This window comes from Uloborus diversus, chromosome 1 (assembly GCF_026930045.1).
Source record: "Uloborus diversus isolate 005 chromosome 1, Udiv.v.3.1, whole genome shotgun sequence".
In the NCBI taxonomy this organism is placed as follows: domain Eukaryota; kingdom Metazoa; phylum Arthropoda; class Arachnida; order Araneae; family Uloboridae; genus Uloborus; species Uloborus diversus.
In genome coordinates, this window is record NC_072731.1 from 13,856,722 (window position 1) to 13,880,657 (window position 23,936).

Sequence of the window (23,936 nt, forward strand, 5' to 3'; positions counted from 1 at the left end):
ATGTTGAAAAACTATACCTACTGATAAATTGTTTCCCACAAATATGTCAAAAAGTTGTCTATATTTAGATAGAGTAGTTAAAATCATTTAATACACATTTGCATAATATACATCTTAAGGATTTGTTATGAAGAGCACCATAATGATTTTCTACAATCCTATACAGGGTAAATGACCAGTTTTGAGCATGGTTAAGGTTTTATTTTTTTAAACTTTGGATTGTTGTTCAAATGTCATGTAGCAGTTCCAATTCATGAAAAAACTAATTATCACGGTGTTAGAACTTAGAAGTAGGACGTTTATAGCTGTGTGAAATGTTCATTCATTTCCAGCTATGATTTATACATTTTTTTTAATATACAGTTAAACCTGTCTATCTCGAATTTTGAGGGTTCAGAAAAAAAATTCAAGAAGGACAGGTTTTGAGACATGGAGTTTTTGATTTTTGAATTTAAATGTAGCGACTTCGAGTTGTTCAAACAATACCTACACTTAAAATACACCACCAGCTCAGTTATTCCATCCGAGGACGGCAGTTTCGGATGGAATAACTGAGCTGGCGGTGTATTTTAAGTATTTTTGCCTTAGCCCTGGCTTAGGGCGGTAACTTACTACAAAATACCTACACTGTCAGCGACCTGAATAAAAATTATATAATATACAGAAAATAAAATAAATTAATTAACTAAATAAACAACATCCAGAAAATTTTTGGTGGGCATTGAAAAAATAAGAATCAATGCACTACTAGAAGTGCTATGCTAAAGAAAGAAAAAGTAGGGAAAAAAAAGGAAAAAGTAGGAAAATAAGGAGAGAGCTCTAAAAAAGGGGAAAAATAGAAACTCTTCGGGGTCTGCTTGATATTGACGGTACAAGACAAATCTGCCAATTAATGGTTGGGCGCCCACAACTAGTCATTTACGCTATCATAAAAAAAGAACTCCTAACAACGTTTTGATCTAGATACACAGTTAAAAATGTGATCCTTGCTCTTTCAAAGGAAAAGTTAACATTTTTCTTCTTTTTTTTTAACAGCAGGCACATTTTTAAAGGCAAATTTCTGTACCTCAGAGCCAGACAAACTTAAGTCACATTATGATAATTTTGCAATAGAGCGAAAAAACAGAAAATAATGATTTTATTGCTTTGTTGCAAAGTTATTATATAAATTACGCTACAAAATATGACTGTTAATACTAAAAAAATATGTATACTTCATGTCTTGTTGGTTAATTTTTGCACAATTTTACAATTATTTATAAAATTCAAAAATTAATGATTCACTATATCAGAACTGGACTTACATTATTGTTGTTTAACATCAAAAACAGTTCCGTACCTCAGGGCCAGAGTAACGTAAGTCACATAAATCTACTTTGTATGAGAGTGTAAAAACCAGAGTTGTGGGTTCGGATTGAAAATGACCAACTCCGACTCCGGGAATTTTAGAGCCTTAGACTGCGACTCCTTTACTCCAAAATTAGAAGAGAAGATGATTAACTCCGATTTCAGCGTTTGTGATTTCAAACCTTCAAATCCTGGCTCCCAATCCGATTCCTTTACTCCGAATCTAAGTTTCTGGTGAAAACTGAGAGGAAGGATTTCATTTCCTAGTTACATAGACAAATTATGAATGTTATCTTTAAAAAAAAATGTATGCCATACTCCTTATTGGTCTATTTCCGTACAATTTAACAATTATATATATAAATAAAGATTTAATGGCTCATTATATCAGAACTGAGCTTACGTTATTGTATTTTTACACCAAACACTGTTTTAAAAGTAAACTGCAAATGTTCATAGTAAAAGTTTAATGATACTTTTAATACAAAAAGTAATTGACGATAGAATTAAAATATATAAGCAGAACGTATTTAATTTTAAAATTTAGAAAAAAAACTGAGATAGTCTATGAACTGCAGATGATCTTAGTCCAGAGCAGTTGAATCTTCTTTAGGAAAGTTTCCTTTGTTTTTTCCATGTGGAAGATTTTCAAAGTAAGGTATATACTCTATAGGAATCCATTGCATCAAATTCATAAGGTCTCTGTACTTTTCATTAATTATCTTTTTTGTGGTTAGTCTTAATTTTGGAATTGTCTTTGGCATATCAGCAAAGTTGGTCTTATAATACAATTTGCTGTCTCCTTTTCGAAGCTGCAACCAAACTGCGTTCAATATCAAAAATGGCTCTTTATTAGTGTTTGTCTTTCTTGAAACAGAAGGAGCTTCTTAGCTCCTCAAATAAAGAAAATCTAAAAAGTCTTCAAGGCCCATCCTTCTTACAAGAAACGGGTTTTTTCTTGAACACTAACGAATAAAATTAGCCCAATCATTTGTAGTGTAGATAGTGTGGTTTTTTAATTGTTTTTTAGCTCGCTCTATAACACTATGTTTTCCATCAACCTCCATGTGAGTGTGTCCAGCAAGTAGAAACTTGTGGTTTATTTCTTTTTAAGGTAAATTTTTTTTCTAATATCCATATGTACATGAACACCATATTGATATTCCTATTTTGGCCACTGCAATTATCAGTCCATACCGTTAAGTTTTCTGTTGGATTTTCAGAATTTTGAAGTTCCTCATTTGCCCATGTGAATATATATATAAGCATGATGCAATTTCTTTTCCTCCTTGCCGGGCTGTCATTTCATCTCAAATCATACACCAAGTTTTGTCGGTGGTTGTGTCAAGAATAGTACTGTTTAATGTCCAGAGTTTTCTTGAGTAAAAACTTTGAGAGTTCTTCAAGTCTGGAGTAGGAAGGCATTTTTGAAGATATTAAGTGGACTTACGTTTTTCTAGCTCAAACAAAGGTGGGACTTACGCTGTTCTAGCACCGGTTAAATTATAAAGGAATTTTTTTAAAAAATTCGTTGACATGGCTCAATACGGAATAAGATTATATATAAAATGCAGTAATGCAGTAATAAACTCAAAATCGTCATTTTTGGACTTACATTAGTCTGGTTCTGAGGTACAGATTTTACAACCTCAAAAGTTTCAAGACTTACAAGATAGCACTGAAATGACTTATGATCTGAAGATAAATGCTCGAATGCATGAGTTGTTAAAGAAAACATTTGAGTTATTCTGGATACAGAACAGCTGAATTTCAAAGTTGTTAAATCAACTTTGAATACATTTTGAAGGTAAAGGACTCATAAGCAAGTTGAAGATATACTCTGTGCTTAAATGAGATTTTTCGCCTGCAGCTCGGTTATAGCCATTCCACACTGAAGAGCCCAAAATAAGGGCGAAACTGCAGTCTCTGGATGCTGTGACTGAGTTGTTTGATACTGCTTTTAAGTTTCACCCAGCTTTTCAAGCTTGATCTCAATTTTGAAAATTTCAATTTTAACCTTGGAGAAGTATTTCTTAGCAAATACAATTTTGTTGAAATATTCCTTAGCTGAAAGTCTCAAATGAATTACCCAAAAAGAGAAAAGCAGTCTGTTTACAAAATGTTTTATCTGATGATGATACTGTTTAAAAATTTATCTTTGTGCATTTTATGCAGCTACTTCAATTACTGCTAATTATTGGTTCAAGCCATTAAATGACTAATTTAGAGTGAGTGCCAATACAGAATTTGGAAAAGTGAAAACATTGATTCAGAAAACAGAAATTTTGCTTAAAGGATCACAAATCGGTACTTTTTTTTTACCAGTCTTTTAGAATTGGATGCAAGACAACGATTCTAAAATTTTACTACTGAAATCATCTACCAAAACTGTTTGAGAGAGCATAGGACAAAGTGATGGGGAAGGGAGATTTTTATGACAGCATTGAAAAAGAAAATTAAAATTTTGTTAAAAAAAGGAAAATATACTCTAAGATTTATACTTTTTTGATAAAAGAATTAATCGTACTGCTTAAATTTAGAATCTGGTTTTTTGATGAACTTTAAAACATAATTTTTTTTAAAAAGAAAAGCTTTTTTCAAAACAAAGTTTTTTTTTTTTAATGAACAGCATGTAAAAGAGTACACTTAGTTCAACAGAGATGTTTCTTTAAAAAATCAATGCAGAGACAAAAGTAAAAGAAATAAACATGAAAATAAATTAGTTTCAAAATATGACTAGGCATGGAGAAATATCACAGACAACAGAGTGTTGCATGGAAGGCAAGTTGCGCACAAGTAACATTCACAAGGTGGCACAACATTCAACACATATTAACAAACTTTTATGTAAGAAAAGAACTAGAAATAACAATGAAGTAAAAAATAAGACAACACTCGACATCATTTTAAGTTGATCCTAACAAAAAATGGTAACAATAAATGTGACAAAAAACATGTATACGTATATAAGTACCTGAATACTATATGAAATTTTGTGTACAAGCATAATTAACTTTCTTTCTGAAGTGCGTAATTGCGGTCCTTTTCAATTTTGAGATGTTTCTTCTTCACTAAGAAACAAACAATACAATTTTATTTTCATTTATGACACACACTGAAACACACAATCTATTAATATCAAAACATAGAAAAGATACTTTTACAAGCTAACACCAACAGCCTGACATCCAGAGAATACAATTTTACCCTTGTTTGGGCTCATGTATCTGGAATGGCCATAACCAAACTGGAGGCGGATATGTCCTCCAATTAAAGCTGAGATTACCTTCAAACTGGGAGCTAAAATTAATATAGCACCCTGCTCGTGCACTGAATTAACTATAGCTATGAGTGTGAAGGCATCAAGAGAGGCTTAGCTCCAACAAAAGGAAATTTGCTTGCAATTTACTGCAATTACTTTGCTTGCAATTACTGCTATTCCGGAGTGATGAGCTCGAAACAAGGGCAAAACTGCTGTCTCTGAATGATGTAACCGGGTTGGCGATATTTTGCATATAGTTCTGCCTTAGTCCTAGCTTAAGGACTATAACTTACTGCTTATCAGTGAAAGCAATTTTCAGTTGACATTACAGCTTGGTACACAACAGCATTTTTTTTATAGGCAACCATTTTCTTCCAGATCAAAAACATGTTTGTCATTTCCCTCATAATCAACTTTTGTGTTTCTATTTCTTCTGAATGAGGCTTCACGAGAACACTAAAGCAAAAGTATTCATTTCAAGCCCATCAGGAAATTCTGTAAATGAACTTTCTGAGCTAAATGTGCTGCACCAATGTATTTCCTTTGTATGCTCATTAATTTTTTTTTGAGCAATAACAAATTGCTTATCATCCTCACTTGACCAAAGGCGATATCGCTCTGATTTTTCAGCTTGCCATGATGACGGTTGCTTTTAATATTTATTTAGGGAGTGAAATTTTTGTCATTGTAGTTACAAATTGTTTTTAGTTTGATTTCATTAATATTTTTTCAGGGCTTAATTCAAGCAGACTTATTATTAAAAAAAAATTTTTTTTGTGTGTAACATTACGTTTTTTTAGGAAAAAACATCTATATAGATGAACTCAAACAGCAAAACTTTATCTAAATGCAAATTTCCAGATTACTCATTCCCATTGTTTAAGATTGATAAGATATAAAATTGCAGAATGTTATTCGCTGCAAATAATCATTATGATAAGTGTACTGGTGGTTATGGGCCTTAAAATCTTTATTACCGCATCCTAATCACCATTTCTTTTTTTTTATGGATATGCCTCGTATTACCTATTTCAAAAAATCACCAGGCATAATATGACGCAGAAATTTTATTTGCAGAAAAACGAAACCTGACGAGTAATTGCCTATTGCAATTTCTGATAATCGAAAACATCATTTAAATTTAAGGTGTCAAAATTCAATGAATACTGTATGTTTTCATTTGTTTTTCTTTCTCAAAGAAAGGACTTCAGCAGCAGCAGGTTTCAACCCAGTTAGCCCACCCATAAATTCAGCATTGAATAAGATTTGATGAGATTCTATGAAAATCTGCATTTATTGATTCCCCACATGCCTGGGAAAAATTACTGATCAAGGTACCACATTGTAAACTAATAATGTCTCTCGACTATAAAATTCCCAGAACAGAAAATGTTTTCCAATAGTACATCTTTCGAAAGAGGAATGTAAAATTAAAGTGAGAACATTTTCTGGATTCTCCTTTTTGTTTCAATTCAAATATCTATTTTGATCCCCTAACACAATCAATATCTAAAAAGAAGAAACTGCATTGTTGTATGATCTTAATTAGCTGAATTTGGCATGATGACTGTTAGGAACGCTCTAATGTGTTAGGTCTGAATACACAGTTCAAACAAGGAAGTACTCAGCTTTAAAGACACCATTTGTTGAAAAGATTAGCAGAAAACATTAATACTATATATACATACTTGAAATGAAAACAATGTAAGTTCTCAAAACTAGATGTTAATTTAGTTACATCACCTCCCCCCTCCCCCCCCCCGACTCAATGGTGAAATAAAGCTCTAAGATTTATGAAATTTTCTCTGTTTGCTCAATTAATCCTCAAATTTTTCGAAAGAAAATAAAACTAGCTGCCGTTTCCAAAATGCGTTAGCAAATAATTTGACGGCTTAAAGGTAAAGGGTACAGATTTCGTCTTGAGGAGAAATTGGTAAGGAAAAATGATTTCATAAAATAAGTATTGTATGACAGTCTAAAGATAAAATAACAGAAAAAGTGTTTTAAAAAGCAATTACAAGCAATTAAGCATTTGAAATAGCATGGAAGTTTTTTTTTTTTTTTACAATGCCCCAAACTGAGCACCAAAAAGGCAACAGGGATCTGCATGTGCCAAAAAAGACTATGTTGTACTATGTAGTAAACATTCTTTCACCACAACTAATACTTAAAAAAAGAAAAATCATATCAATATGCCTCATATCATAATAAAAATTTTGCTTTGCGAAGGTTAAATGATCTTCCTTTTACAATTCTAGGATCACATTTCATTTTACAAATAAGTAGTAACTAGTGGTCATTTTTTCTTGCTTGTAGAAATGGTAATTTTTTACTTTTAAGATACTTTGGTTCAAATCAAAACAAATACAGCTGGTTCTCTGTTTAATGAAATTCTATTTAAGGACTTTCTCTATTCGTCGACTAACTTTCACCAACTCGCAGCCTGCAATCCACACTTCAGTTCTTAGAATAATTCTCTTTAAGGGCGCATTCTACTGAAGGACGATTTTTTGTGGTCTTTTGAAAGTCCTTAAACAGAGAATCAACTGCATAACATCTTTGCTTCTTATTTCATCACATTTAAATTCGATAACATGGATCAACCAGAAATGTTTTATATGAAGGAATTTATTTTGCAGTTCATTGCTACTTTCTACTTGAATTTTTACCAGGGTTGGCGATTCCGATAAACAAAAGGGTATTTTTCTGGAACAGTGGAAAAAACCAAGGGCTTAAAAAATATCGAAAATGAAGATAATGGCGAAAACCAAAACGCAAATATAATTCTTCAAAGGGTGTAACAAATTATGAAAGTTTGAAAACCACTGCCGCAGAGGATTAAATCTAGTGATTTATAGTCATAGAATTGACCATGACGACCAATCCACCAGTTGCAGAAATGCTGGTTGGGAGAGTGTGCACAGGAATAATACAAAACTGACAGGAATAATTGGAAAAAATTATTCAAGTCAGAAGTAATTCAAATACAGTCAAGCCTTATAACGTGAACATTCCTTTCTCTTGAAGTTTTTATTGGGTCCGAAACTCTTGAGAAAAGACTGAGGGGGGAGGGGGGACCCTTGGGACATTGAGTTACTGCGAGTTGACTGAGTATTGAGTTACTGTGAGTAAGTACATATTTACTACATTGAGTTACTGCATGTACAAGAGGATAGATACATCAGGAGTGCCCAACTTAAAGAGGGGGGGGGGGGTCATGGGGCAGACTGTGCCATTGAAATTTTTAGGGGGTGTTTTGAGGGGTATGTGTTACTTTTGGGAGGGGGGGAACTTGCTTTTTTGGGAGGGATCTTTGCAATATTCAGGGGGTGCACCTTTCATCTCAGGGGGGCACCCCTGGATACATTTATAGTATATAAATTTCATTTGGTAATGTGTGCAAGAGCCATCAAACCAGGGGGGGGGAGGCTCTTGCTTTTTGGGGAGTGGGGCCTTTGCAATATTTAGGGTCGACCGCCCTTGATCTTAAGGGGATGGGCACCCCTGTATACATTAATAGCTTTTTAAAAAATTTCATTTTTTTATGAGTTCAAGAGCCATTGAACCAGGGGAGGTGCTCTTGCTTTTTTTTTGGGGGGGGGGAGCACGTCCTTGATCTTAGAGGGTCACCCTTGAATACATTTATAGTTGTTTATAAATTTCATTTTGTAATGTGTGTCAATAGGGTGTCCCAAAAAAAAAAAAAAAAAACTTTCAAAAATTAAAAGTCTCACCCTCTAAAAAGTTTCCTATGATGGACAGTAAACCACTGGAAATTTTTTATAACTCTACAAAAATATTTATAGGTCCCCCAAGAGCGTTGAATTTTGCCAAAATGTCCCAGATTTAGCAAAATTTCACTAAAACAAGGGGTTTACGTCCACTAGCGCCCCCTACCTAATTTTAAAATGTAACCATTTATACATATACCAATAGTTGCACTCAATTTATTTAAGAAAAGGCACCAATTATTTTAACTGTTAACCATATCACTGTAAACTAGTAGAACCGTTTTTTCCTCTTTGGGGTCTGCTGTTGACATCAACCACTGGTGGTAAAAAAAAAAAAGGTTACATAGCTCTGATTGAAATTCCTGACTAATAGCTATCAGTTCTAGGAAAAATGATTATGTGTGGCTCATTTACATAATCTGTAAATTAGAATTTTTTTCCCTCTAGTAGGGTTGTGGACATTAGGAACAATTTAGCGAGAGAGGCTGTTATGAGTAAGGAGGTAGATGCTTTAAGAGGGCCTTTGATCTTCATTGGGAAACTAATAAACTGACTAAGACCAGCCTAGCTGGGCCCAGAGCCTGTTGCTTGTCATCACATTTATATTTGCATTTGAATATCCAATTAAAAAAGTTCTATTTTAAAGGAATAAGTTACTCTACCTATCCAACATGCCGCATGAGGAGCCTCTGGTTTTTGAATGGAAGTTTTAACATTTATTCCAACCATCACGACAAAGATTAAAAAGTTCTCTGTAATCATTTCAAAAGGATGCTTCTGATGTAGGAGTTGGCACATGAACTGATGTGGATGAGACTCAATGGCAAGTTTTTCTGGTTGTTCTTTTTCACTGAGAGTTAATCATTTATCTAAAGCATCAATACATCCTTCCCTTGAATTTAGTTACAATTTGTGGAACTGCCTATCCTCATAATTTTTTATGAGTTGTTTTGAGTTGGCATTGTTTATAACAAGCAATTGATTCAGGTTTTTGATTCACCTGATCCCTTGGATTGTTTCTGTTTCAATACTTTATTCAGTTTGCATGCTTTTTGTATAAATCCTTGACCTTCCTTGATACATGTTGTTTTTGCCATCTTGGCAGTCTGGATTTTTCCCAAAATTTGATCATATACTAGAACAGTGCTGCCTTTGATTATGCGCTTCTTGGTAAGATGAAAATAAATGAAGTTTTGCATTACATTTCTTCCTGATGGTAGAGGTGCACCTGTATTTTTCTTATTTGGATATTCAAATACAAATGTGATGACCAGCAACAGGTTCTGGGCCCTGCTAGGGTGGTCCTAGTCAGCTAATCAATCCCCAATGAAGATCAATGGTCCTCATAAAGATACCTACCTCCTTACTCATTACAGCCTTTTCCGCTAAACTGTTCCGTGTGTTCACAACCCTACTAAAATGAAATTATCTCCTAATTTTCCAGATTAAATGAGCCATACATAATCATTTTTCCTAGTACTGATAGACGTTATTTAGAAATTGGAATCAGAGTTATGTATCCTTTTTTTTATCACCAGCAGTTGATGTCACCAGCATAGAATCCAAAGAGGAAAAAAAAAGACTATTAGATTACAGTGATATGATTCTTTAAAATTGAAGGTGCCTTTTATTAAATAAAGTGATTGCAACTAAGGTATTAGTTTATGTATAAATGGTTACATTTTAAAATTATATAGGGGGCGCTAGTGGATGTAAACCTTTGTTTTAGTGAAATTTTGCTAAATTTTGGGACATTTCGGGAAAATTAAAAGCTCTAGAGAGACCTCTAAATATTTTCGTAGTTATAAAATTTTACCAGTGGTTTAAATGTCCACCATAGGAAACTTTTTAGATGGTGAGACTATCAACTTTTGAAAGTTGGGTTTTTTTTGTGACACCCTAGTGTGCAAGAGCCATTGAACGACTGTCGTGTTTACAAGACAGATTTGAAAAGTAAGGTCAAAAGCTTAAATGCAATATTGAGAAACTCTCATGTTACTAAATTCAAAGGTTAGATTCAAAACAAATATCATACCTGCTAAAAGATGAAAATGCTGACGTGCTTTCAGCATACGGCGATGTACTTGAAAAGTATTCCGTAGAATTATCAGATTTAGAAGAAGTATTGCTTCTCTCACTGTCAGCAAATTCGTCAGAGTCATAACTATCTAATAGAAAGATAAAAAAGGGTATTGAAAATGTGCGAATTCTCAAACTAACAGCTTGCTTAAAGTTTTGCCTGCACAATTAATTTGAATCACAAATTGAACAGAAACGTTTAATCATCCCTTGGCCTTGATCTTTGGGATTATTTCCATATTATATTTTGAAAAATCTGCCTAATTTATTTCAATACTCATCTTCTAAAATTTTTTGTCCAAAAATTTGCCATTTGTTGACATATACAGTAAAACACATCTAATGCGGACCCTAACAGTGCAAATTCTTTTGTCCGCAATAGAGAGGTGTTTGCAGGACAGGGGTTTAATAATGTTATTTGCCTTGGAATCGGGGAATTAAAAATCGTCCGCATAAGAGGGGTGTCCATTAGGAGGGGTTTTACTGTGTGTACACATAGATACATATATATACAGTGATCTCTCTCTCATATGCGACCTCTTGCTTATACGTGACCTCTGTTATACACATATTTCACTTATGTGTGTTTTTCTCTTGGGCTCCGCCAGCAAAATGAGAAAATAATGTTAACTTGTGTTCATTAATACGCAAAACCTAAAATGCACCTTTCACTTATGCATGATAAATTTTTTTAAAGTTTTTGTTAAATCGCCTATCTACGTTTTGCTTATCGGAAAATTTGTACCCTTCTTGTTCTGTCTCTTGGAATGCATTCATACGCCTTTATTCCATTGTTCGAATTCTTCCAAGAATGCGTTCTTTTTGGCACAAGTGTGCAATTGGGGATACAATTAGTCTTGTGATTGACATCAAAAGGGGGGAACGGGTTACATACGAAAAGGTTGACGTCACTAAAAGTTGTGGTCAAGAGGTAAGCTGACGTAACCTATTGTCGATCTTTTGCATCCTCGTAGACTTATAGCACTGATCACATGACATTTTTTAGGTTTTGGGAATTTGCTTACGCACTGTACAGTGCATAAAAAAAGATAAAACGTACAACTTCAAATTTTACATTTTAAATGAATTACAATGAAACGAAAATTATGTGCGCATTTATTCATTAGTAATAGTAGTATTACTATAACTGATGTTACCTTATTGCATTTAAGTTTATTTTAGGTTTTTTCGCTAACCCGTAAATCTTACTTGTGCGCGAAACTTTTGTTGTCCTCTTAAGTCGCGTATAAGTGAGAGGAAAAAAATTGGATTTTTTTATCTAGTAGTTTTTAAAAAGAAGCTGTTTTTAGGGCACAGCACCATTAATTGGACCTGAAGAATGAGCATCTTGTAACTCTGAAACAGATGCATGTGGATTGCAAGTGTCTGTTTCAGAGTTGGATGGCTAAGTTCAGGAGAGAAAATAGTAGAGCAAATTTCAGTTACACCTAGTTGGATCTGTTTGATCCAACAATTAGCCCATGCAATTAGCCCAAATGCACACTTTAATGACTTTTGTTTTTTATAATGTAACATCTACCTCCAATGCAAACAAAACTTTTATCAAGGAAAAAAAAAAGATAATTTATACTTTTGCATTCACCAATCATGACAAGTATGATGTTGTAAAGCATTGAAATCACATAATATGAAAATCATATTGAAAAGGGTCACGCGAAAGTGACGTAAATGTATTAAAACTACAATAACAGTATAACACCTTAGTTTATTAAAAAAGATTTTTTGCTGAAATGAGACAAGTTATGGTAAGGATTAAGAAACACTAATTTTTGTACAATCATGTTGAAATATTTTAAACTAAAATATAAATGAGAGCACATGATAAAATACATTACAAAGTTTTGTTAAGGGGCAAGGATTGTTAATATCAATCTACATAAATTCACTTTTGTGTTTGTTTAGTTTATTGAAAAACAGTCAATAGTTAGCATCAGATTTTGATTTATTCTTAATTTTGATGTTCTTATTACGTTAAATATATACTTTTTAAGTTGCATTATATGCTTTTCATCTGTATTGATAGAGAAAAATTCTGCATTACAATAAATTGCTATGTAAAGTTTCATTCGCTATCTTAGACTTTACCTTTGACGATTCAATTGCACCCTTCCCGACAATAACCCCCTCCAAAATCGTACCCTGGACCTGAATTTGGAGCTAATATGCCTTATTTGACTTACGACCAAGTGATGAGGAGGGCCATGAGGCAAACCAGAGGAAGATTCATGGGGCTCATGAGCATGACCCTTAAGTGACCAAATATAACCAAAAACTGCATTTTGGGGGATCTGAAATAACCACCACCCAGACAGCATATTTGTGCCCAAATATTGCACTTTGGGGACATGATTCTTTTCTATTTTTGATCCCCTCCAAAACCAGAAGCTGGATCTGTCCTTGCTTCAGACACTTTTTTTTTTACTCGGAAAATGTTTTAAAATTGAAGAAAATTTCAAAGTCAAATAAAGTTCGCGATAATAAAAAATTTATTACTGTACAAAAATATTCCCATTATTTAATGTATGGGGTTTATTTAATAAAAGGAACACTAACCAAAATGTAGTTTTTCTTGTATAAGAGGATAAAAATCTTGAATTAGTTTGTTGTCAGGCTCGTACTGAAGAACTGAAAGAAAAACATAAATATTTAAAGGATTAGAAATTTAGGTACAGATGTCATATACCCCCCCCCCCCCGGCAAGATTTGAATTTTAGCATGTTACAAAAATTGCCAACGAGGCAATGTTTTTTTAAACATGGCATCTCTGGTTATACTAACCTATGTTTGGCAACCCGATGGCAATATAGATCTCTTCAAACTTGTTAATCGTGTGCACATTTGGGAGTGGTTATTATTATTTTTGTTTTGTACAATGTGCTTCATAGGAAAGTTTAATTTGTGTTTTTTAAAACTCAGTAGTTGTGTTTTGATGTGTCAATATTGGAAAATGTCAGTTTCTTCAAACTAGACCGTGAATTAAACGGAAAATCAAACATGAGGATGTGTCTCTGTAAGGCGCCACTGTTCAATTGTATTATGTTGTGTTTTTGTTCTTGACATTAGTTCCTAATTAATTAGTTGTTTCAGGTTGAGTGTGTGGATTTAGACATGAAAAGGTAAATTCTTTTTTTAGAATTCAAAAAAAAAAAAAATTCTCACTTTCAAAAATGTTTGATATTTTTACAAAATCTATAGGGTTTTTTGTGATTTTTAACTTTATTTTTAGTGCAGATAAATTCATTTTACAAAAATACTACGGTTATTTTATTCTAAAAGTTAATTTTTATCGATGTCAAGAATTATTCAGGAAAATTCCTCAAGTTTTTGCAATTGATTTAAGCATTTCAATGCATATTGTTGGAATGCTTTCATTTCCATAACATGCATCCCTTTAGGTACTGAATAACTGAAAATAAGTTGACTTTAGCATTTTATAAAAATATGAAGGTGTTATTTTATGTAAAATATAGTAGATATTTTTGATATTTTGAAAGCATTTCTGGATAGCAAAATAATGTATGATGTTTTTGTATTGATGTTTGGGATGTTCCTTTGAGACATTTCTACTTTTCATGTATCAAAATTAGAAAAACTTTCTAGTTTCTGGTATTTTCGTAGCGTATATTCTCGATGTTTTTTTTGCTGTGGTTTAATGTTGTTTTAAGATATATTGTGTTCTGAAATGTTTTTTGATCATGCATTTTTATCTGAATTTTTCCTGATGGCGTTAAAAAAGCATTGCTAAGAAGGATGTATGACGTATGTCGTCATACATTGTTTTCTTGGCAACGGTTTTTTGGCACCAGAGGGGGGGGGGTATATGACATTAGTTCCGAAATTTACTTTACCCAAGTCAACAACAAGTTAACATTCCTTTAACTCAAATGCTGAAGCAAAATTTCAACTAACAAAATGCAAATATTCAACTTATTATTTTCTAAAGTTACACTTATGAGGAAACAGAAAAAAAAAAAAAAGATCATTACAAACTATGCATTATATAGAGCAGAGCATGGGCGCCCATATGCAAAATTGTAAGCAGAAGGGGGGGGGGGGCTCAGATATTTTCCCCATGGTTTGGCAGGATATTTTCCCCATGGAAACTGATTTCAGGATAGAGTAGAGCCATTATAATTTGACATTTTTCTTAACTTACTCATTAATGGATGGAGAAGAAATGTTTTTACATTTTTGCAAAGAAAAAAGTACTAAGAGCAAGGAAGTTCTAATTTCAAAGGGGCTCAAGCCCTCACTTACTCCCCTATATGGGCGCCCTAGAAGCAGAGGTTCCCCAACTTCAGGTCTCCACGGACCCCCTCCGGAAAAATTAAGAACTTCACGGATTCCCCTTCCCCCGGCACTCAAAAAAGAGAAAAAAAAAAAAAAATTGACACAGTTAAATCTATTTTTTCTAATATATTTTTATGCTCTTTTTCCTCAAAATTTATTTATTCTTTGTTCTGTACATTTTTCAGAGCTCTTATTTGGTTTTCATCTCTTACTTTATTATTTTAAGTTATGGAAATAAAATATTATTTCAAATTCAATTAGGAATAAAAATGTTATCACCAAATTTTTACAACATGTTGACAAAAAAAAGAACTTTTGAAGTTTGAAAAAAACACTGTTAGCCTAAGATAAATAAATACCTTTGTGCTGAACAGTAAAGTAAGATAAACAACGTTAGAAGATGCACAAATTTGCCAATTACAACAGACACGTGTTTCGGCGTTACAGGGAACGCCTTTTTCATTGCAAAAAATAATGAGCTTATGGATGAAACGACGTCCGACAAAAGCTTCTCTAACGCCGAAACACGTGTCTACTGTAATTGGCAAATTTGTGCATCTTCTAACGTTGTTTATCTTACTTTACTGTTAGCACTTAGTCTAGTTTAAATAAATGTGTTATTTTCTCATATGAGTTGTGATTTTACGTATGGCGCATTAAGATTTTAATTATTAATTATGGTTCGGGCAAACCTACCCTGGCAGCATCCTCATGCTGTAATTAGGGTCTGCGTAGCCTTCAAAATGCTGCCTGGTTAAGTTTGCCTCAATTATAAGAAGCTACCGCCACCTGCTCGCTATCGGCCCCTAGTCCCCAGAAACTGCAAACAGTTTCATTCGTTGCCATCAATGCATTATTAATGCTTTAAATGTAATTGTAATACTAAAAAAGTATGCTTACAGTTAATACAGAAAAAAACAACTAATTCCACTTGCACCAGTGCTACAACCTTGCTCACCGTTCTTGTTCATCAGTTCACCACATACTAACTACATCAACACAGTCCAGCAGGTGCGAGTTCAATAGAGTATGAAGTATGCTAATAATATCAATGTGTTCTAAGCACTAAATATTTTAGGTTTTGACAATTTAGCCAGAATGAAAGGATGTTTGCCCAAATTTTGGCGACTGTATGACAATCTCAAGCATCAAACATTTACTTTCACTTAGATGATTTTGCTGAATAAACAAAAGGCATATTATGGAACAAATTTATAAAACAGTAGTACTTGAAATTTATTAATATCGACTGCAAAACTATAGCATTTGATCTATTTTGGCCATTGCTTGAAATTTTGAATGTTGTCTATTAAATTTAGTCTCGTAAATTTTGAACAAAAGTTTTATTTGAAGTATAACATCCCAGCTATAAAAATGTGCCTCAAGGTTTGCATTTTTCTTAATATAGTTTTGTAAGAATATGAACTTTGTCGTCATGTATACACAAAATTAATTAATGTATAGTTTGTTTACTTCCGAGAGTTCCGGGGGGGGGGGGGGGGCTGCTGCATACTTTATGTACTTAAGCTAGAACTTTTTTATTCTTCATGAATGTGCTTTCATTTTCAATTAAAATATCATTACTTGTCCTTCAATCTCAACTATATTAAATTTTTTAGCAGGATGGCACCACGGATCCTTTGGCGTGGACTTGGGGACCCCCAGGGGTCTGCAGACCACAATTTGGAAAACTCTGATATAGAGTTTAAAATGTTCAAAATCATAATTGACAAAATGAATAAGAAATAGAAAAATAAAAATTCATTATTGAACTTAATTTCACAACTTACTTAATGTGCAGTAGTGTAAGGCACTTTTGTAGTCATGGGACATAAAAGCAAAAAGGAACTGAAATATAATGAAAACTGATAAATGAAAATTGATACCAATATCCAAAACAATCAAAAATCAACATAATTCATTAAAGTTAGAACACATAATTGTCCCCTCTCAACAGTCAGCCACTGTACTTTCAGTCACAAAAATTAAAAGGTGACAAAGTATACTAGTTTAAAGAAAATAATAATGATAAAAAAAAACAACCAATTCATTTCACTCTTTTGTACACTTAAATGATATTTTGTACAATTGATTTTACTTTTTGTTGTTGCAGTGTCTTTCACAATAAGAGGGAAAATAGGAACACAGTAATATTATAAATTTTGCTCAAAGTGAAGCATTATTTGTATCAATAATTCATTTCAAATTTCAGCAATTCTGCAAAATGCTGCCAGAGTAATTTCTTACACCTAAAACTAAGCTCTATATTTTTTCTCTCCAAAATATATGCATTAGAACTAAAGATAAAAATAACCACAAAAATAAATGGTAAAGTGTAATTAACTAATTTAGAGCAATAATATCTGTACCTCAGAGCCAGAGAAACGTAAATCACATTATGATAATTTTACAGTAGAGAAGAAAAACTTTTTCCTGATGCATGCAAAGGATGGGACACGGGCTCTTTTAACCCTGGTAAAAAATTGAAAAAGTTTTTTTAAAAGAATTACGTTCACATGGCTTGATGCGGGATAGGCTTCTACATACAATAATGCACTAATAAACAGAAAATTGCAATTTTTGGACTTGCAATTTTTGGACTGCTCTTGCTCTGAGGTACAGATATTAGATGTACTGAAGATTGGCAATAAACAAAATGAGACCGATTAAATCTGAAACCAACCAAATTTCGAAATATAAGTTTTAAAATATTAAAAATATTTGCTCTAAAATTTACCGCCATACAGGGTCGACACAAAAACCATGAGCCAAGTCCTTTGGGGGCTCAGAATCAGAGTAGCATGAGTTTTATGGGAGGGGGGGGGGGTGAACCTGTCACCTGTCAACTAAACTGACAAGGGCTTGACTCTCGGTGGTCCTGTTACCATAACTGTGCCAAATTTTAAACAGGAAACATTATTAAAATATAAGGTCAACAGGCAGTAAATCTAATAAATGCAACTTTCAGGTTTGCTTTTCAAAAAAAGCATAGGCAGTTTTTAAAAAATGTTTTATACTTTATTTTAATGATTTAGAAAAAAATAATAATGCAAAAAAATATCACCCAGCAATAACTGAGTAGTAAAAATGTCTAATTTTCAAATTTAACCTCATCAAATCATTTATTTTTTCATATGTATTTCTTAGTACAGTTTACAGACAAATCGCATGTAGCCCTCTGCTGTATGGGATGGAATTTCAGAAAAATTAAAAATCTAAGTACCTATTTTCTACATTTTAATCTAAGTTACTTATCATCTTCAATGCAAAGTTCAGTTAAAATTCCCTCAAAATTTTGATTTCATGTACAGCACAAGGGGGGAGGAGGCATGAGGCACACTATGCCATTGACATTTTAAGGAGGAAAGCAATTTTAGAGTGTGTTTGACCTCAATTTCGCAGTCTTGTTCTTTGGATAGGGCTGGTACTCAACAGTGTTGCCAGATTGGGGGAAATTTCCCCATTTTGGGGAAATCTGGTGCTCTCTGGGGAAATTTTGGGGAAATGGGTTTTGAGGGGAATTCTTTGGGGAAATATTCCTTGGGGAAAACCTGAGGGAAAAAAACTTTCAGAAAAAAAGAATTTTTTTTCATATTTAAATTCGCGTCAAGAAGTAGTAGGAACATTGTATCAAACAGCGTTGGGTTAGCTTTGCTCAACAATTCGCATTTCACATTATGTGGAATATTATGCTACGGAATTCGCATTAATGTTCTGCGTGAGTAACTAGTTGATACTTGAAACAGGTAAAAATAAGTGTGATGAAAAGTGTTCTTGGATAAATATATACAAAAAATCATAGTTTAAATGTACATACAGAATCAGAGTAGTAAATGCGAGCAGAAAAAAAATATTTGGCTATTTCTTATCTCTCGGTCAGGCGCTTGTATTTATGACTAGTGGCACCCGCACGGCTTAGCCTGTAGTAGAAAATTAAAAGGTCTTTTGTTCCCCCTGTATATTTACAAATAATGCATGATGAATTTCTCGCCAATTGACTTGCCAACGTTACTATTCCACGTTATGATAACTTGGTAATGTACTCTTCTATCTTATGATAATTTTGCCCGGGAAAATGTTCTTAAAATTGGAATAGAAAAAGAATAAAATCGAATTTTCGAAAAATCGCTTAAAGGTGCACACCCGCATGCTTCAAACTAATTCTTTGCCAAATTTCCTGAAAATCAGTCGAACGGTCTAGGCTCTATGCACGTCACAGAGATCCTGACAGAAACAGAGAGATCCCGACAGAGAGATATCGAGACAAAGAGACTTTCAGCTTTATTATTAGTAAAGATAAAGAAAGATAAAGAAGACAAAAAAAAGAAAAAAAAAAGCGGCGATAATGGGAAGAAAAAAAAAAGTTGGGGAATTTGATAAGAAAATTTGGCTATTTGGGGAATTTTTTTTTTTTTCAAGAGACAAAAATATTAGAGGAAGTCGATTCATTTGATGAAAATATTAGTGGGAAAAAATTTTTTGAATTCGGGGAATTTTGATAGAAAACATCGCTTTTTGGGGAAAAGTTTTAAGGGAATTGGGGAAATCTGGATTTAACCATCTGGCAACACTGGTACTCAATAGCATTTAAGAAGGGGTGAGTCCTCCCCTCTGGAGGCTATGGGAATCCTTGTGTACAGCATAATTTTCGCTATTTTTATCCCTACAACATTGCACAATCTGTTTTGAGAGAAACCTTACGTAGAGAAAAATGTTTTTAAGTCTCAATAAACAAGATGAAATGAATAAATATATGAATACAACGCAGGACACAATAAATTTGCAAATGCACTTAACTTACTTCTGACAAAATTTCCACGGGAGTGCTATAAGGTTCATCCTCTGTATAAATCTCTAAATTCCAGTTGTGCTCTATACCTCCGGAATCCGGCAGCATGCTAGGCATAACAGAATGGACATTCAGTAAAAACTTGTTCGAAAATTTTCAAACAAAAATTAATCTACCAATAAAATTTTTTTGTACAAAATCATTAACTCACATTATGCATCAAATAAATTAGCATATGAATTTTTTACCACTTAAGTTAAGTTTTTATGGCAGATTATCAATGTAAAGAACAAAGTTCTTGTTCAAACAATGTTTCGACTTCATCGAAAGGAAAAACTTTCCTTTCAATGAGTACTTTCCTTTCGATGAGTAATGACCTTCTGAACTCTCTTTTTTCTTCAAGAAATGCCACTCTATGGTCCATACATCAAAATGCTAAGACTTTCCCACTTTTTCTTAGGTCTAGCTCCCAGATTATATGCGGATGAATTGCAATAACATACAGGGGCAGGCACAGAAATTTTGTGGCCTGTCCCAAATGATTTTTACGGGCCCCCCTTTGTCCCTATGTACATTTCACTCCTCATTTCAAAAATACTGGGCCCCCTTCAGGCTCAGGCCAACAGATGTCCCTTCGCTTCCCCTGTGCACACCCCTGATGGCATAGGATTATCCACTTTCGATGCTAATGCATATAAATGCAAAAAAAAAAAAAAAAAACTGCAAATTACTAGAGCTTATTACTGTTGCTTTTACTCGTTTTAAGATTTTTTAATTTTTATTTCTAAGTTTGAAGACAGTCTGCAGAAGCTGAAAATTTATTTTTATTTATGAAATTAAATGTAAAAAAAGCAAGGTCATATGACGCAATGAGAAGCAAAGGAATGCAAGTGGATATTTTCAAGTTTTAGGTAAAATGCCTTTAAAGATAACGTCCTAGGAAGGCTTTCATTGAATGTTTTTTCTAATCCCTGCTATCAGCATCAAATTTTTACTTTTCCCCCTCATTTAAATAGATTAGTCTTGTCTGGACGATTGAAAATTCTGTACAATCCGTGGTTGGACTGTAGTACTATCTCTTGCCACAAGACAGAGGCGAGGTTCCCCTACTATTTGTACTGGTACTCCAAATTTTTAATTTTGTTACTTACATCCCTTGGCTCCCCACTGCCGTTATATGGTAATTTATAGCAGTTAAAGTAATTAGACAGCTTATCATTTTCTATGTACATAATTGATTCAGTATGTACTTATTGCCTTTAATAATAAATTAAAAAATAGAGTAACTTTTTTATTCAGATGTGGCAACTTTCTTGCATGATTTTAAGAAACATTAGAGTAATTTTGAAAATCATATACAGTGATACCTCATTAAACCACCAATCTTAGTAATAGGCCAAATGTTGACGAAAGCCAAGGGTGGCCGTTTAACGAGGTTTCACTTTCACAAATCCTTCATAAATGTATGTTTTTTGAAAATACAATTGGACGCATGAATACTTTCCTTTCCAAATAAACTTTGAATTCTAATAGCAGATGGATTATGCAAGAGTTTTTCCATTCCTAACCATTTTTGTTTTTAGTATGTCTCGACGGTTCTTTTGTTTGTCTAATTTTTGCTTCCACGATTTCATAAAAATAATTAGCAATAAATTACTGGCTAGACTTATATTCAGTAAATTACCGCCCATTAGCCAGGGCTAAAGCAGAAATATGTGAAATACACTGCCAGCTCAGTCATTTCCAGCCGAGGACTGCAGTTTCGTGCTTATTAGCACTCATCAGCCCGGTATAGGAAAGTGACTGAGCTGGAGATGGAAACCTCTTAAGGAAGCCAAGAGAGACTGAGCTGGCGGTGTATTTCACGTATGGCTAGACTTAATTTCTATTTTTAAACTCTCAAATTCCAATTTTTTCGAGCAGGCTTAAGATTGTTATCCACATCATATATACTATCTAAACAATTTTAAACAGAATATTAATATGTTAGATGATTATATAAACCGAATTCAGAAAACGGTTTTGATTAAGAAAGAGCTGAGCAGCAAAAAGAAGTATCAACCAAAAATTAAGAAATATTAATAAAAAAAAATTACACTTAAAAATTCATCATAAATATGATATATGTTTGTTTTTAAAAAACATATTGTTTGAACATTCATAATTTTTCAAATAATTCTCTATTACTGGAATCTCTAACTTGAAAATTCATGAATTTTGAGCCAGTGTAACAGCATCATCTATTGGTTAAACCCCAATACTGATAAGGAATTTACACCGATTTTCATTATGGAGGTCGATTTTTATTCAAAAGAAACAAAATAATGTTTTGAACTATGATACGAAAGTAAAGAATAAACTTTAAATGCACAAAGAGCAATAAAAATTGCTCACACATTGAGCTGTATAATTGGGGGCTTGACTTTATACATAGCATTGTAGACAGGGCCGATCCTAGGGTGTGGGCCGCCCGTGTGCAAAAACCTAATGTGCCGCCCCTCAAGAGTAATTTGCATATTTTAACGAATCTTGAACGTCAATATAAATCTTTCTTTAAATTTCTATGCCAAGTTCGAACTCAAAAAAAGGGGGGGGGGGACAGAAGAATGATCTTACAAAAAGGAAGAAATTTTTTATAGAAAGAAACACCTTAGGGACAATTTATATCTTTGAAAAAAGTAATAGATACCAAAACGCATTTTATAGTCTTTTTTCGGTGACATCAGAGAAGGGACAGCGGAAGGGGAAGCGTGGGGTTAGGTGTCAGGGGTTCAGGGGAGGATGATTGCTCCAAGAAAATTATCGAATTTGGCGTATGAAAAATATTTTTAGTTAATCTTTAGTTGTGTTTGGTTGCAAGAACAAAAGAGTCAAGTATATTCAAGGTGCATGGAGAAATTTTCGAAATCGACGCCAAATATCTCAATTTTAGGAACTTTTTCGAGACTTTAGGTGAAAGTAATGTTGCAGTTCTTTCCTAAAATTCTTTCAAAATTGAAATCAATTTGAAGCTATTTTTTAAGACCGTAGCTTAGGAAGAATAGGCGTTCTTCCCGAAAAATTTCCGAAACTGAAATTTTAAACCCGCAATTTTGGGTTACCTTTGTTGACGTTGCAAGAGGGAGGGAGATTCAATCGTCTCCCATCGAAAGATTTCGAAATATAGTTTTAAAACGCAAATTTAGGCCGTCTTTGGTGACGGTAGGGGATCTGGCGGCTATCCTCCGGTAGTTTCTCGGCACTATTTTTTCAAAAACCCGTTTTTGGCTAGATTTGAAAACAATAGGGGAAACGTGAAAATATTCCGAACCAAAATATTTTTCGGAACTGAAATCCATTATAGGCTATTTTTGGGAAAGCAGGATTTTGGGGCTCTTAAGCGGATATTTCTAAAATCGAAATTTTATATTATCCTTGGTGACGTTAACAAAACTGGGAAGCTTCTACGGATCATTCGGATATTTTTCAACATTAATATCTGAAAAATATAACTATAGACTTTTGTCCACCTCATCTCGACGATTGATGGATATGCCCTAGCGCCGTAAAAAGTTACATAAGCCTGGCAGTTCTCCTCCGGAATTCTTTAGAAACATAAGTCCCAAAATCGTATTTTAAACCTTGTTTGATAACGATGGGGCTAAGAGCGGGCGGGGGTTCAGTGTGCCCTCACGAACTGTGTTTTTGAAGCTGAAGTCAATTTCAGGCTAGTTTAGGTAAGAAGCTGTGGCTCCACGGAACCGTCTAAAAACGAAATTTTCAGGTATAGTGATTGCGTTGGAGAAAATTGGGATCCGGGGTCTTTCCCCAAAAGTTCTTGAAACTGATGTTTGATAAACGCAATTTTAGTTTGTTTTTCAATACGTTAAGTGAGAGTGGGTGGAATTAGAGGCTTCTCTAAAGACGCTAATTGAGACTGTCTTTCGCTCTTTGGTAGTAATGTTGTATGAATTTCGGGATCCTCCACTGCAAAAATTTCGAAAAATGCCAAAGCAATTTTATATGACGTTTGGTGATAGGAAGAGCTGTCGTCTGAAAACACGTTTTGGATTTTGGAGCAACATTTTTACGCTATGTTTGATTAAGTTAAGTTGGAAGAGGTGAATCAGAGACTTAATTGGATCCTTAGGATAGATGGTTCAACCAGCGAAATTTTCCGAAAGTAAAGTGCTAGAAACGCAATTTTAAGCCTTCTTTAGTTTCGTCAAGGAGGTCATGGCACCGTTTTGGATCTTCGTTTTGGAGCCACATTTAAATTTACTTCCCGGGACAAGGGCCCTGTCCTCCTACCTGATTTGAAACCGGGCAGTTCATTCAAGAATTTAATCAGAAAAATTATCGTAAAGGGGGGAAAAGTACAACATTTTAGTTCGTCATTCATACATGTTACTATCAAGGGAGTCGCAATTTTCCACTT

At 33.7% G+C, this 23,936-nt stretch overlaps 1 protein-coding gene across 1 annotated transcript; it reads right to left on the reverse strand.

Annotated features, from left to right (window-relative positions):
- Window positions 1–1,177: 1,177 nt before the first annotated feature.
- On the reverse strand, window positions 1,178–19,627 carry LOC129234299 (glutamate-rich protein 2-like). The gene is made up of 5 exons (XM_054868294.1): window positions 19,532–19,627; window positions 16,521–16,578; window positions 12,994–13,065; window positions 10,376–10,508; window positions 1,178–4,418 (listed from the first exon to the last, which is right to left on the reverse strand). The coding sequence occupies exons 1-5, from the start codon at window positions 19,625–19,627 to the stop codon at window positions 4,394–4,396; spliced, it is 384 nt and encodes a 127-aa protein (XP_054724269.1). The 3' UTR covers window positions 1,178–4,393.
- Between the last annotated feature and the right edge of the window lie 4,309 nt (window positions 19,628–23,936).

Coding starts and splice junctions, on each gene's coding strand:
- LOC129234299 (XM_054868294.1), bottom strand. CDS start 19,627: ATGCTGCCGGATTCCGGAGGTATAGAGCACAACTGGAATTTAGAGATT. Junction 16,579..19,531: donor CCGTGGAAATTTTGTCAGAA/GTAAGTTAAGTG, acceptor ATTATATTTCAG/TTCCTTTTTGCTTTTATGTC. Junction 4,419..10,375: donor GCATTTTCATCTTTTAGCAG/GTATGATATTTG, acceptor TTTGTTTCTTAG/TGAAGAAGAAACATCTCAAA.